Raw genomic sequence first — 14,775 nt, 5'->3', positions numbered from 1 at the left:
AAATTGTGTGGCATTTGTCTTTCTCTGCCTGGCTTATTTCACTTAGCATAATGTTTTCCAGGTCCATCCACATTGTTGCAAAGGGTAAAATTTTCTTCTTTTTTACAGCCAAGTAGAATTCCATTGTGTAAATGTCCCAAGTTGTTTTATCCTCATCTATTGATGGACACTTAGGCTGCTTCCATATCTTGGCGATTGTAAATAATGCTGCAATGAGTATAGGAATGCTTATAGTGTTTTGGGTTCCTTCAGATATATTCCCAGAAATGGGATTGCTGGGTCGAAAGGCAGATCCATTTTTAATTTTTTGAGATATCTCCATACTGCTTCCCAGAGTGTCTGCACCAATCTGCATTCCCACCAACATTGCAAAAGGGTTCCCCTTTCTCTACATCCTAGCCAGCACTTGTTGTTCCTTGATTTGTTGATGATAGTCATTCTGACAAGTGTGAGATGGCATCTCATTGTGGTTTTAATTTGTATTTCTCTGATGATTAGTGACATTGAGCATCTTTTCATATGTCTATGGGCCATCTGTATGTCCTCTTTTGAGAAGTGTCTATTCAGGTCTTTTGCCCATTTTTAATTGTTTTTTTTTTTTGGTGTTGAGTTTTATAAGTTCTTTATACATTTTATATATTAACCCCTTATCAGATGTATTGGTGAATATGTTCTCCCATTCTGTGGGACTACATCAAACTAAAAAGTTTTTACACAGCAAAGGAAATAGAAGAAACTTTTATGCAGAAATCTTGGTTATTTTAAAACCAGACTATTGCTATGGTGTGGAGGGAAGGTAAAGTCATCTGGGGACTCTGACTTGGTTCTCTTTAGGAAATGGTATGTAAGCTGAGCTATGTAAAGATTGGGTATAAATTAAATGGGCAAAAATTTGGAGATTGTGGGATCATTCCAAGAAAATGAATTGCTGAGTTATGGCACTGAGTGAAAGGAGCATGGTTTGTTCTAGTTGCTGAGGATGAATGGGCTAGAGTGCAAAGAGCAAGGGGAAGGTATGCAGAGGTCAGAACCTGTGGGCTCAGAAGCCACATTAAGGATTAGGTCTATTCCTTTGAATAGGATATAGGGTGTGTATATAGATTTTTATAATGCTGTTACTTGTATACTAATCACTTACCAATAACAGGGACATGATATGGAATCTTTGCAGCAAGGTCGCTATGGAAGATGACTTAAACTAGTGTATGGCAGCACCATGAGATCACTGAAGACATTTTCACTGTAATCTTGGCTACAGGTTAATTTCACACCCCTGAGTGTTAGAGAACCCAATAATTTTTAGTCTCTCCCCTTTTTGTTTTGAATTTTCCTTTAAAAATTTTATTATTGACATTTCAAACATATGTGATTCAATATACTCATTTCTCACTTTTAATAATTATTAAGATAATTATTAAATTTGCTTAATTTATACCTCCATTCATTCCTTTACTCCCTAGATTATTTTGAAGCAAATATAAAATAACGTGTCTCAAAAAGAAAAATTGCCAAAAAACAAACAAAACCTCCTCAAAAACATTAACATTGATTTCTTAATATCATCAAATATTTACATTATATCAGCATTTTCATTTCTTGATTTTCTTATATACAATTTTTTTAACTTTGCTTGAGAATCCAAATAAATATGTATCTTATAATTAATTGCCCTACCATTTCAGTTTTTATTGAGATTCTCCTCCATATCTTCTTTAAAAGTTGTTTTTTTAGCCCTGGCTGGATAGCTTAGTTGATTGGAGCATCATCCCTGTAATGCCAAGGTTGAGGGTTCTATCTGCTCCAGTCAGAGCACATGGAAAAATCCACCAATGAATGCATAAATAAGTGGAACAACAAATTCATGTCTTTCTCTTTCCCTCAAATTAGTAAATAAAATTTTCAAACAATTTGAATGGGTTTTTTTGCCACCATAGAATGTTTACTCTGCAGTTTCTACAGTCTGCATTTTTGCTGATTGTGTTTCCATAATAGTGTTTAGCAGGTTGCTTTGTCCTTTCTATTTTTCATAAATTGTTGATTACATCTAGAGTAGTGATTGTCAACATGGAGGCTTGCTGTTGGCATCTGGTGGGTAGAGGCCAGGTACGCTACTAAACCTGCTAAAATGCCCAGGAGGCCTCCACAACAAAGCATTACTCATCAGAAGATAACACTATTGAGTACCAAGGTTGAGAAACTGATCTGCAGACTTGTTCAGATTCAAGTTTAATTATTTTTGGTCTAATTCTCTTTCTTTGAGTGCTATTAGAAGCTACTGATTATTGCCCAGGTCCATTAATTTGCTAGGGCTTTTAAAAAAAGGTGATATTCTAATTTTATTTATTTGTTTTTTATTTATTATCTGGAATACTTTTATAAAGAAAAACTTTCTTCATCAATTATTTGGTTACCCTGAGCTACATTTCATACAGTAAAGGCAGGTTGAGTGACTGACATTTTGCCTTTCTTTACCAGCCAATGACATTTTATATTTTATTCTAGGTTGATCTCCTATCAAGAGTTTTTGGCATTTGAATCTGTTTTATGTGCTCCAGATTCCATGTTCATAGTGGCTTTCCAATTGTTTGACAAAAGTGGAAATGGAGAGGTGACATTTGGTAAGGAAAAGAAAAGATTGTAAGTGATAAGTGGAGTTAGTAAGGCTCGTCCAGTCTATAATCGCTAAATCTAGTGACTGTATATAGATTGCTGTTTATTTTGGAGTTAGTCAATAAGTGAAGCATTACTCTCCTAGAAGGATTTACTCAGATAAAATTAAAATGGTTTTATTTTCTTTTAAGCATTAGACTATTGCAAAAATTAAGGAACCTAGGAATGCCATTACTTCTGCTCATTGAGTCACTGATACTTTCGTATTCCTAGAATAGCTGGTGTAAAATTGTCTTGTTCTGGGCCATCCTGGGCAAAAGTCTTTATGAAACAGACTGTGAACAAATGATATGGAGTAACCATGTCACTCTTCAAGAGATTTTTGGGTAGAGAGTTCAGAGCTTCTCTATAGCATCTGGAAAACCACTTCTACATCATTTTAACACGATGAATGGAATTGAAGGAGGAAGTTAAGGCAAGAATAGTTAGCATTCTCTGAATCCTCATTTTGGTTTTTGGTTTTGGGAAACAAGGCTAGGATATTAGAATTACCATCTGAGTTGGAAGCAGAAATGGACTTAAATGCTTTTATAGGCATGTAAACTAGCACATTGTTGAGGTCCTGCAAGTTGTAAACTTGGATTTCTATTTGTACTATATTTTAAAGACACTTATTTGCAGAAATTAGTTTTTGTTTAGGAAAATATCAACTAGATTTTCCTATGACAAGCTTTTTAATAAGAAGCAATGTAGTGTTTTCAAGGACCTTGAGCCCTTCGCCCTTTCCTTTTTTAATATTTGGAATTTTTTTATTGTGGTAACACAACATATAACACTTGCTATCTTAACCATTTTTAAGTGTAGAGTTCAGTTGTGTTGAGTATATTCACACTGCTATGGAATAGATCTCCAGAACTTTTTCATTTGTAAAACTGAGCGAGAGCCCCATTTATGGTATGAATTGGCATTGGTATGTGATAGAGAAACTCTTGAAAGTCAGGCTTTTCCTGAGTCACAGTACTAAATCTTTATTCACTGCAGAGCTTGTTCTAAAACAAACATTTTTAGTGAAGCCCAAGGGAGGGAGTGTTACTGCCACGGTACGGTTGGTGAGAACGCACAGGTGTTTGGAAAGGACCAGTGGTGCCTTTGCTGTGACCTCAGTGGTACATTTTCTAGTTTGGCACTGATTGTTTCTGCCTTCTGCCCATTGGCCCAGTTGTCTTCCATGTAAGACTTTCCCTAAAAATACCCATGCAAAACTCTAGGTTTCTGTGCATATCTTGGCATTCTCCCTGCTTTGGAGCAATCTCTGGCCATTCTGCCTCCTAAAGAATGTTGACTTTACTCAAAGTTACCTAGATTTTATAGTTTAACACATAAAACCTTTGTATCTCATCTTTCAGCATTAACCCTATATTACTCATGATGCTGCATTTTCTATTTTCAATAGGTAGCACACATGTCTCACTTCCAGAAATGCTTGGGAAATAACTTGATAAAAATTTCTGTATTAGTGACAGTATACCTGTGTTTCTCTCATGTGTCCATTGTTAAAGAATTAAATTCCCCCAAAACAAATTGTAATTTATTTTGTCCCTCTTATTTTGATATCATGGTTCTTTGTGTCTCCTCCATTTGGTTGCTTTTCTCAATTTCTAGTTTTAAAAATAAGTCACTGGAGTTAGTTCATCCAACAGACTGAGAGTAGAGACTCACATCACTGTTGATTAGTATAATAAGATTAGTGTGGGAAGTAGCCGAGGGGTTTACGTCAACTTTGTATTTTATGCAAAGGGAAGTTTGTAGTTATTAGATCCCAACCTTAGCATTTTATACATCTTTTGTTTTTCCTTTAGACTATGATTTATGAGTTAGGATTTTCAGAAAATTTAATTAGGATGGAAAGCAAAATAAAGTAGTTTTAGTTATTATAGCATCTGGTGTGAACTGAAGAACATATAAACCCTCCAGCATCCCGCTTGCACTCTGCTCCATAATGTAGAGATGGGGAGGTTCTTATAGAGTAAGATAAAACTGATCTGTGTTCCACATCGTTCCCGGGGTCCCTGGCCATCTGGATGGTTCTCCTGATGGTGCTCACCTATTTCCTGGGGACTTTGACCATTTCCCCTTCCTGCCCTACCTCCCTAGTTTTGAGGGTCCATTTTTAGGCAAATGTTCTTAACTAAAATGAAAATAATCATAATGAAAAAGAGAAAGTTTAATTTTAAATTCTTAAGAAAAGAGGAAAAGCATTGAAATTGTTACAAATGCCATTTAACAAGGTTTCTAACGCTATATTTCAATACCATAGAATTTCAGCATAAGAAAATAATTAGAGTTTATTTTTATAGGTTTTTTGATCTGTGATAAAGGTCAGTTTTTATGTTTGTATCTACTTAATAAAATGAATTATGCTTATGTATTTATAGACATATGTTTAAGTAAAAGGGAATTTTAGATCCACTCTAACTTGAAATCCTTTTGACCAAATGGCCTTATGTTTTCTAGTTTGAAGCTTATGAAAGGAATAGTTTTCTCTTGTGCACATCAGGAGAGAAAGGTGGGAGAGAATACTGGGTGTGAGATGTAATGGAGTGGGGAGAGACAATTGTACCATCAGTATCTCTCACGGACTGTGATGATGATGTTATCTGTGTACTTGTATATATTGTTCTCATCTATGCTTTTTTTAAAGATAGGCTTTTTATACACACTTGTGTGCATCTTTCAAGTATTTATATAAATAGTTATATTGAATAACATTTTCTTGAGTTCTGGACAATTTAAAAAATTATTGTTAGAGATGCCTTTACTCTGAAGGAAGGGACTTGCATTGAGATCTTGGTAATCCATTTCAGTATGTACAAACTCAGGAGAGGGTTCTGGAGTTTTTAAACGGGTGAATAAAACCATTAGTTACTTGTTTCCTCTTTGATGTTCCATCAATAAAATGTATAATGCATGCTGTGGATAATTAATTACTTAATAGCTTGTGTGGCTGATACTGCCTGGTGCCATGAGCCTTGTAGAGGCCATTGCATGACTGTGTGTGCTAGAAACAGTACAAACTTGCCTTGGTCTTACCATTATCCACTAGTGTACTGAATATTCTGCTTGGTAGAATTAGCTTGAGGTAACCTAGATAACCAGTTGTACTACATTGTGTTGTCAATAGCTGATATGCTTTTATCATAAATTTAAAAAATAAAAGACTATTGCTTTTACAATGATATAATAATTCAAAAAAACAATCACCCAAACTCTTCATCTATTAACTGATAAATTAATAGAAAACATGTTATACAGTCTAAGTTTTCTGTTAAAATCACATCAACATTGAGTTCCAAAGTGTTTGCCTAGGAACAGGAACTCTCTGAAGTGAACTTTTCCAAGGCCACATCTTCACCCCCAGACTGTAAGAGCCTCAGAAGGCAGGGATTCCTTTTGAGTTTTTGACTATCAATATGTGCAGCAAATAAAAATGTGTCCATTTGTGCCTCTAAATAAATTTCCCCCTAAAGGGAAGAATAAATTAGGCATAACCACTGCTATTATTAAAAGGCTGAAGAGATGGAAGTTTCGATATGAAAAATGTGCCCTCTCTCAATGGAAAAAAAACTATAGACATGGAATAATATGAAATACTAATGTTAATAAATACCCATTTTAATCTGGTAAGAATTAGAGCTTCACCTGGGCCGTCAAATTAAATCAGGAAGAATTTTTTAGACTTCTTTCAAATATCACAAAGAAGGTCGTATTAATACTCAAGGCTGTGAGAATGGCTATTTGATTTTGAGGTGAAAAGAAAAAGGACATGCTGTTACTAGTTTTTATATCATTTTGTGATAGACTGTTACAGCATCTAGCTTGTATGGTTATAGATGCTCTTTAAATTCATCTTCTTGAGAAAGGGACCTTTATGTGTGTTCGGCAGCGTGACTACTCTATTGATTGTGCGTAGTCCCTTCTGGAGGTAGGTAAAGTGGTATTAGAAATACCTTCCCTCAGAAAAACAGAGGGGTCACCAAGAAACTAATGATCTGCCTGGATGTAGAACCTAGAAGTCTGGGACCGCATCTCCCTGCTCTGTGGATTGGGACTTCCTCTACGAGTTCCTGTTGTCGATCTTTATTTTGTTGTTTGTTTTCCTTTGTTTTCTTTTTTGGTCTCTTAGTTATTCCTCTTCCGCCCCACCCCCAAAGTTTTCCTTCACTAAAAAACTCTTCACTTCCACAAGTCTTGCCATTGTTTTTGTTCAGTTGTACACAAGGATATTTCATTGTTCATGTTGGGAGTCCTTCTAAAAGCCTCTCTGACTTCACTTTAAGAACTGTGCAGGTGAAACTCAGCTGTTGAGGACTTTTTTCCTCCTGACAATAAAAATGCTTGGTCTCAAGCCTGTAAGTTGGAAGCAGTGGCTCCTGCTGGGCTGAAGTCCTTGGAATCAGGATGTCTTTGGGCTGATGGTAGGTGGGCTGTGTCACAGGGCTGATGGCTTGTATACCTACAGGAGGAGTTCTCTGGCCACACCGTTGGTACAGCAGCTCCTTCCAGGCTCATTCATGGAACAGGCATGGTGGCAGTCTTGGAGAAGAGTGCCAGCCCCGGTCAGAGGTAATTTTGTACTGCAGAAAGGTGAACAAGACCAGTAGGAAGCTTCCATAATGACCAGGGGAGGGATAAGGGTGGATGAGATGGGGAGACAGTGGGGAAAATGAAAACCTCTGTTAAGACATATTTACACAAAATATATGCTTTAATGTATATTTCATCTAGTCCAATCATCATAAGTGACTGATACAGCTAAACTGACTAATGTGTTACGTCTGTGAACATTTTTACTTAATCACAGTTGTCACCATTACCTGCCCTCCTGACAAATTATTGTACTCCTTTCCTTTGAGCAAAGAGAACATAATGACAGGCTATTTTTGTATCTGGCCTCAATTCCCTTTTCAAAGGAATTAGAAACCTTCTCTTTCCATAAGCCCATCCTCTGCAAGAAGTGAAAAAGTGGTCTATTGTTTTCTATATGTCAGAAAACGAATGGATTCCTATTTCCCTTAGCAATGCCAACCTGGTATAAAACACCAGATCATGATCTTGCTGCCAATAAGATGTGATTGTCATGGTCTTTTCATCCAGGCCAGAACTATGGCTACTGAAATAGCACCCCAAGCAGTGCTATTTAGAGCTAAAGACCCTTGTTTGCCACTGGAAAGACGGGATTCTCTCTGGGCGGGGACAACTTGTTACTCAGTGTCAGTTAGTTGGATTGGGTACATTTGAGAATATTGGTGTTCCCTTTCATGTCATGCAGAACCTGACAAAACCTGGTAAGATGAGAACATTAGCTGTTTGAGCTATTGCCTCACGCAAGTATAAGTTCTCCAGTTCTGGAGCTTTTGTGTAACTTTTTTTATTTTTGATAAGCATATCCTTCTAAAAGTAAAGTGGTAATTAAGAATCGGACTTTAAAACCATAGTGTTATTAATTATGTCTGTAAGCTTCCTGAGACAGTTGGTAGTGTACATACAGAAGGGAAGTGGGATACATCAAGAGGTGCCAAAGTAGATTTGAAATTTTGTTAATTCCAGTAACTGTCGTTGTAGCCTGTGACGTGGTTAAACTAATTAAGTGTCCAAGGGTAGTTCATAAACCACAGCACATTCTAAGGGTCATACAGAAACGGCATACAGAGCTGTGAAGTGCCCACTTTAGGAGAAATAGAAAAAGTTCAAACAGATACTTAGGCCAAATGACATTTCAATATTTGGGGAGATTACTGTGAATAATTCAGGCTGTAATTTTAATTGCTTCAAAAATATTCTAAGGTCTTATTTAGAGGTTGCTAGGAAATTTATAAAATAGGATTTTAGTTAAAGTTTTTATTATAGAGCTATTTTTCTAAATGCCATTATACATTGGAATTTTGATTTATAAATACTCTTGTGATACAAAGCAATTTTCATAATTAAATTTTTATAGTTTGAAAGCTTCTGAATCTTTTTATTTGATATAGTTTCACACTTGAGATTCTGCTATCTTCTGATCACATAAAGGGAATTCAGGTTTATTCCACCATTATATAAAACTTATGAAGATAGCAGTATGTGCACTTCTTATCAAATTGTTGAGTTTTGGGACATATGACCTTTAAAGTAAAGATAATAAAATAACTTATTTCCTGTAATAATTAATTTTAATATTATTTAAATATATGTAGTAATTTAACTTTTTCTGCTTTCCATTCATGTTTCCTTAGTTTTATACTTTTTTAGACCTTAAAAATAGGAAATTAATTAATTTAGGAAGAGACGCAACCAATTAAATAGTAGAATTCTAAAAATTTTTTGCTAATCTGCCATATTTTTAGCTCTAAATATGTTATTGCAACTCATTTTAATTATCTTGTAAACTTTAATATATTTTATAACTTGAAGTTTCATGTACATTTAAGGATAATCCTTTGTGTTGGTTAGAAGCCAGGATCCCATGAATTGCTATTGAGTTATTTGTTTTTAGAAACAAAAACCCATATATTTAATTTGTGTTTATGAAAGGCGAAAATAATTCAGTATGATTTACAAATTCTGAAATGCTGTTGCTGCTTAGGCAAGAAATAAATACTACATTCTATTTGAAAGCAAAGATGAGAATCCCATCTCCCCAGTGACATCCAATGCCTCCTTCCACGGTACCGACTGTGACCCACTCAGAGCCGTTACGTGCATCGAATCCGGAGCGGCAGGGTTTCTAGTTCAGGATTCTTACACTACATGCCCTTCCTACCCCCACCGTAGCAGTGCTTTTATCAACAACAAAAGGTATCTAAAACCAAAGGGAATCCATTAAACCATTTACAATATGAGGTCTTTACCTTATTTAAAGAATCTGAAGAAATTAGGGAAAATAGCATAGTTGGAGACAATAAAATATTAAACTTCTATTTACTAATTCTCTAGTATAATTGATAGCTCTTGATGATAAGACCCTTTTATTAATATAATTGGCTTACATTTGAAAATAATTTTGTTCTTAAGATGTTAGTAATACAGGCCTGCTTTCTTAACTTTTTAATGATTTTTTTTTTTTTTGGCATGAGCTTCTAAATTAGTCTATCAAGTCTGTGCTTGTGAAAGTACCAGTCATTTGTGAAGTGACTTGTATAGTAAGTGTAGAACTGTGTAAGAAAGTGAATGACAATCTTAGTGCATGATGACAAGCTGTCAGAGGGTTTTGGTTGTATATTACACAGTGTGACTGGTTCTTATCTAAAAGTTACTATACTGTGTTTAGTTCTTCCTTATTTAAAAGTGAGTCACTAATTTCACTTATCTTAAAATATCTTAATAGTTGAGACTAATAATCATGGTTTTTATGAGGATTTTGAAGCTTTTTGTCAAGACCATATTTTTGACAATATCAGAAGCTTTTAATAAGGTGCTTGCTGCTGAGCTAATGATATGCTTTTGGTAGTATTTCTTATACCTATCTTCAATAGACATTCAGTCTAGTGTGAATGTAATAATCAAGCCTCAATCAAACCATACTTAGTATGACAAATATTGCATTATACTGTAATTTAGGTATTCATGCTTCTGATAAAGGGCTTAATTCGACTCCTTAAGGAACTGGGAAAACACTATTGATTTTATACTGGAATGCAAAGTAGCAGCCATTTATAGTGCAAGGTACAAATCACTTTCTAATTAAAATTATATCAAGAGAAATTAAGAATCTCATGGCCTTATATGTAATGGTACACAATCTTAAGTGTAAAATTATATTTTGTATCAATTGTGTTCCTGTGCATGGATTTCTGGGCACAAAATTTTTGCAGCTAATCTTAATAGAATCAGATAATATTGACTTTTAAAATTTCTCTTAATTTCTTTCTGTAGGAACATTGCAGTGGACTAAACTACTTATTCCAGATATAATTTATTTATTTTTGTTTTCCCTTTTAAGAAAATGTCAAAGAAATTTTTGGACAGACTATTATTCATCATCATATCCCTTTTAACTGGGACTGTGAATTTATCCGACTGCATTTTGGGCATAATCGGAAGAAGCATCTTAACTACACAGAATTCACACAGTTTCTCCAGGTGAGCTTAGTTTTCATAACTGGTGTAAATATATACCATTCCTCTTCCATCTCCTTCCCTTTAACTTTTATTAAGTTTATTGGAAAACTAGCAATCCCTGTGGCATTTTATCTTCATTTTTCATTTTCCACTCCCAGAGGCAACTTCTTAAAACTTTTATCATTGTTGGTTTGTTTAATCTATATTTTATTGTTTTCTTTTCTGTTACCATTTATCCCCTTATGCCCACCTCCTCCCTACAGTCACCACACTGTTGCCTGTGTCCATCAGTCCTTTTTCCTGTTTGCTCAGTCCTTCTGCCCTTAGCCCAGCAATGACTGTCAGCCTGCTCTCCATCTAGGAGTCCGTCTTATTTTGCTTGTTAGTTTAGTTTGTTCATTAGATTCCACATATGAGTGAAATCATATGCCATTTGCCTTTCTCTCACTGGCTTATTTCGCTTAGCATAATGTTCTCCAGATCTATCCATGATATTGCAAAGGATAAAATTTTCATCTTTTTTAAGGCCCAGTGGTATGCCATTGTGTAAATGTCCCATAGTTGTCTTACTACTCCTCTATGATGGACATTTGGGCTGCTTCCATATCTTGGTGATTGTAAATTATCATTCTTTCTCATAGTGCTTACTTCCATAGCTTTAAATAATAAACTTATGCTGGCACTTCTGCTTCTTAATTTTTCACTTTTAGGTATTTTTTATTGAATTTGAACTATGGAAAATTAGTAGCCACTTCTTTCGCCTCCACCACAGACTTGGAATTTTTCTCTCACCATCCCCATCTCATGAGTCTACTTGGATCAATATTATATTTGAATTATTGTAGTTAAACACTATGTATAACTAAATGATCACTTTTGTTAGAATTTCTATTTTTTCTTATTTAGTTTTCTATGTTTTAATATAATGTGTTCTCAAACTTTGCCTCAGTTAGTAAAATCTCTTTTTAATCTGTGTAAAACACATTAGGCATTCCACCAATTTCATCTTAGAGCTCTCCAGAAACTTTCTTTTTTAAAAAATTGAGGTAAAATTACTTAACATAAAATTAACCTTGTAAATATACACAATTTAGTGGCACTTAGTACATTCACAGTGTTGTACAACCACTGCCTCTAATTCTAAAGTGTTTTTATCACCCCAGAAGAAAACCCTGTGCCCGTTCAGCTCTCACTCCGCAGTCCTGTCTCTTCCCACCCCCAGGTAACCATCGGTCTGCTTTCTTTCTCTGCGGATGCACCTACTCTGAATATTTCCCATACAGTTGGCCCTTGAACTGCGTGGGTTTGAACTGCACATGTCCACTTACACACAGATTGTTTTCAGTAAACACGTACAACTATAAATGTGTATTCTCTTTCTTATGATGTTCTGAATATTTTCTTTTTCTCTATCTTACTTTATTGTGAGAATACAGTACATAGCACATGTAACATACAAAATATGTGTTAATTGACTGTTTATGGTATTGGTAAGGCTTCTTGTCAACAGTAGGCTATTAGGAGGCAAGTTTTGGGGGACTGAAAGTTATAGGTGGATAATTATATGCCCCTCACCCCCACCTTGTTCAAGGGTCAAATATAAATAGAGTTAATTATACAATACAACTTTTCATGTCGGGCTTTTTTTCATTTACATAATATTTTCCCAGGATTATCCATGTTGTAGCATATATTACTAGTACTTCATTTCTTTCTATGGCCGAATACTATTCCATTGGGTAAATACACTATGTTTTGTTCTATCTGTTCATTAGTTGAGGAACACTGATTCTTTCTCACCTTTTGGCTATTGTGAATAGTGCTGCTATGAATGTTGGTATAAAAGTTTTTGTTTGAATATCTATTTTCAGGTCTTTTGAGTACATCCCTAGGAATGCAGTTGCTTGGTCTATGATAACTTTTTTGCTCCGTGGGTAGAGGCTGGGCTTTGTTCTTCATGCAGAGCTGTCAGTCTGTGCTCTCCCTTCATCCTCACACTGGGGAATCCATTTGCCTTTCTGTTATGTTGAATCTCCATTTGCTGGATTCCATCTCTTGTGTTATGATTTATTTCTGCTTTTGGGGGGAATATTTCCTGTAGGGGCTTCCTGAAGAAAGTAAGTAATTTTTTTGGTAAGGTTTTTCATACAAAAACCTTTGCTCTATTATTACATGTATTTTGGTTGGGTTTAGAGCTCAAATAGAAATTTATTTCTCTCTTAATTTTGAAAACATTTCTTGTTTTCTGACTTCCAGTTTTGCCACTGAGAAGTTCAGTGGCATTCTTATTCTCGATTCTGTTTTGAAACTTCTTTTTCCACTCTGGACAGTACTTTTTTTTCAATCTTCCCCTAAGGATATATTATTTATTGATTTTAGAGAGTGAGGAAAGAAGCCAGGGGCAAGAAACAGAGGGAGGGAGAGACACAGAGAGATGCTGGGGATGGTGCTCTGGGCAACTGGGCTACCGGCCAGGCTGGACTTCTGGAGGTTTTCACATGTTTTCTTTAGTATTTTGAAATTTCACAATGATATTCCTTGATGTGAGTCTGTTCATTTTGCTGAACATTCAGTGGGCCCTTTTAATTTGAAAACATGTAACTGTCAATTATTGAAAATACTTTTCTTACTTTTCTTATTTACTTCTTCCCTTCTTATCTACTTCCTTTCTAAAACAGTAAACATTAAATGTATGGTCCTTTAGTTTTCTTTCATATTTTCCTTCTGAACCTTCTATTCAGTTTTTAATTTTATTATATTTCTGATTTTATTTTTTTTCAGGCTCAGATTAAAGCATCAGTCTCATATTTCTGATTTTCAGAAAGTCTTTGGTTTATCGAATATTTGCATTTTGTTTTTAAAAATAGCATCCTATTCTTCTTATGTGGATGTACTATTTTTTCACTTCTCCAAAGATATTGTAGACAGGGTTTTTTGGTTTTGTTTTTTAAATTTTTTTTCTCCCTGCAAGTGTGTTTTCTTCATATTTCTTCCTCTTTGTCTGAGTTTCTGTTTTTCGTGTTAGTGGCTGTTCTCATATTTCTGATGGTCCTTGATCCTCATCTCGTATTTAAGATTGAGGCTTACTAGAAGGAAGCTTTTGGTTCATGGTAGGACTTACTAATTCTGAACCTTACTGTACAGTAAACTGTAAAGTTCTCTAGCTGGGCTGTTTCAGTGGGGACCCTCTAATGTCTGTATGTTCAGGTCTTTGCTTTGAATTGGGGAACCAGAGAATAATCATCTGGCCTCCCATCTGGATTAGTTGGTCTGGATTTTGGCATTCTGGTTGCTGAGTAAGACAGCATTCAGTATGCAGATGGGCTTTTCACTTACTTACTCTTTTCCGTTGTGCCTGGTCTTCACTATTCTAAAGATCCTCTGTTAGACTTTCCAGGCAGTGAACCTCTAGTCTTTTGCTAAGGCTGGAAAAGGGCAGAGGTCTAGCTATGGTGCAGTAAGTCAGGTAATTAACTGCTTTTTAAACAGACTTCCATCTAAGCCTCCTGTTTTCAGTTCCACCTTCATTGTCACATTCAGGGGTACTAGTGCAGTGAATATCTGAATCTTTCGGGGGTCTCTCATGTACATTGGATTGCTTTTTGCCTTTCTCTGCTTCAGTTTTCTTGGTTCTGCTAAGTCGGATGTCACTTACCCTTCTGTTCTCTGATCTTAAAAATGTAGTTTCTGTTTTTTCCTTTTCCATTCTCTTCATTCTTGAGATTTTGTTTTGTTTATTTTTTGTTCCTTTACTGTGATTTTGTGAGGAGTGGAGTTTTGGAAGACAACAGAGTTAAATGTGCTAGTTCAGGCTGATCCAAAGCCATACTATTTTTGAAGCTGCTGTTTCCTCCATCTCCTGGCTCTATGAAATGTAATTTCAAGTGCACAAGACCTTTAGCTTTAGCACAATTTCCTTTCTTTATCATTTCCCTCAGTGCCCCTATTTACCCTTTCAATCCAGAAGTAGACTTATTTTATCATTTATTTAATGGAGTATCTATCTTTTTAGATAAAGGACCTTTTTGGATCCTTATTTTATCTTTTATAAACCCAGGGTATTGC

At 35.4% G+C, this 14,775-nt stretch overlaps 1 protein-coding gene across 1 annotated transcript in view; it reads left to right on the top strand.

Moving 5' to 3' along the window:
• SLC25A12 (solute carrier family 25 member 12) overlaps positions 1-14,775 on the top strand; it is an 87,732-nt gene that overhangs the window by 27,945 nt on the left and 45,012 nt on the right. Inside the window, exons 4-5 of the mRNA XM_053665056.1 lie at positions 2,503-2,618; positions 10,592-10,731. Of these exons, the coding sequence (XP_053521031.1) occupies positions 2,503-2,618; positions 10,592-10,731 (256 nt within the window). The remainder of the gene's footprint in view (positions 1-2,502; positions 2,619-10,591; positions 10,732-14,775) is intronic.

This window comes from Artibeus jamaicensis, unplaced genomic scaffold, assembly GCF_021234435.1.
Source record: "Artibeus jamaicensis isolate MK-2021 breed Jamaican fruit bat unplaced genomic scaffold, CSHL_Jam_final contig_391, whole genome shotgun sequence".
NCBI classification, from domain to species: domain Eukaryota; kingdom Metazoa; phylum Chordata; class Mammalia; order Chiroptera; family Phyllostomidae; genus Artibeus; species Artibeus jamaicensis.
Note: the sequence above shows the minus strand (reverse complement) of the source record. Positions and strands in the feature narration are given on the sequence as shown.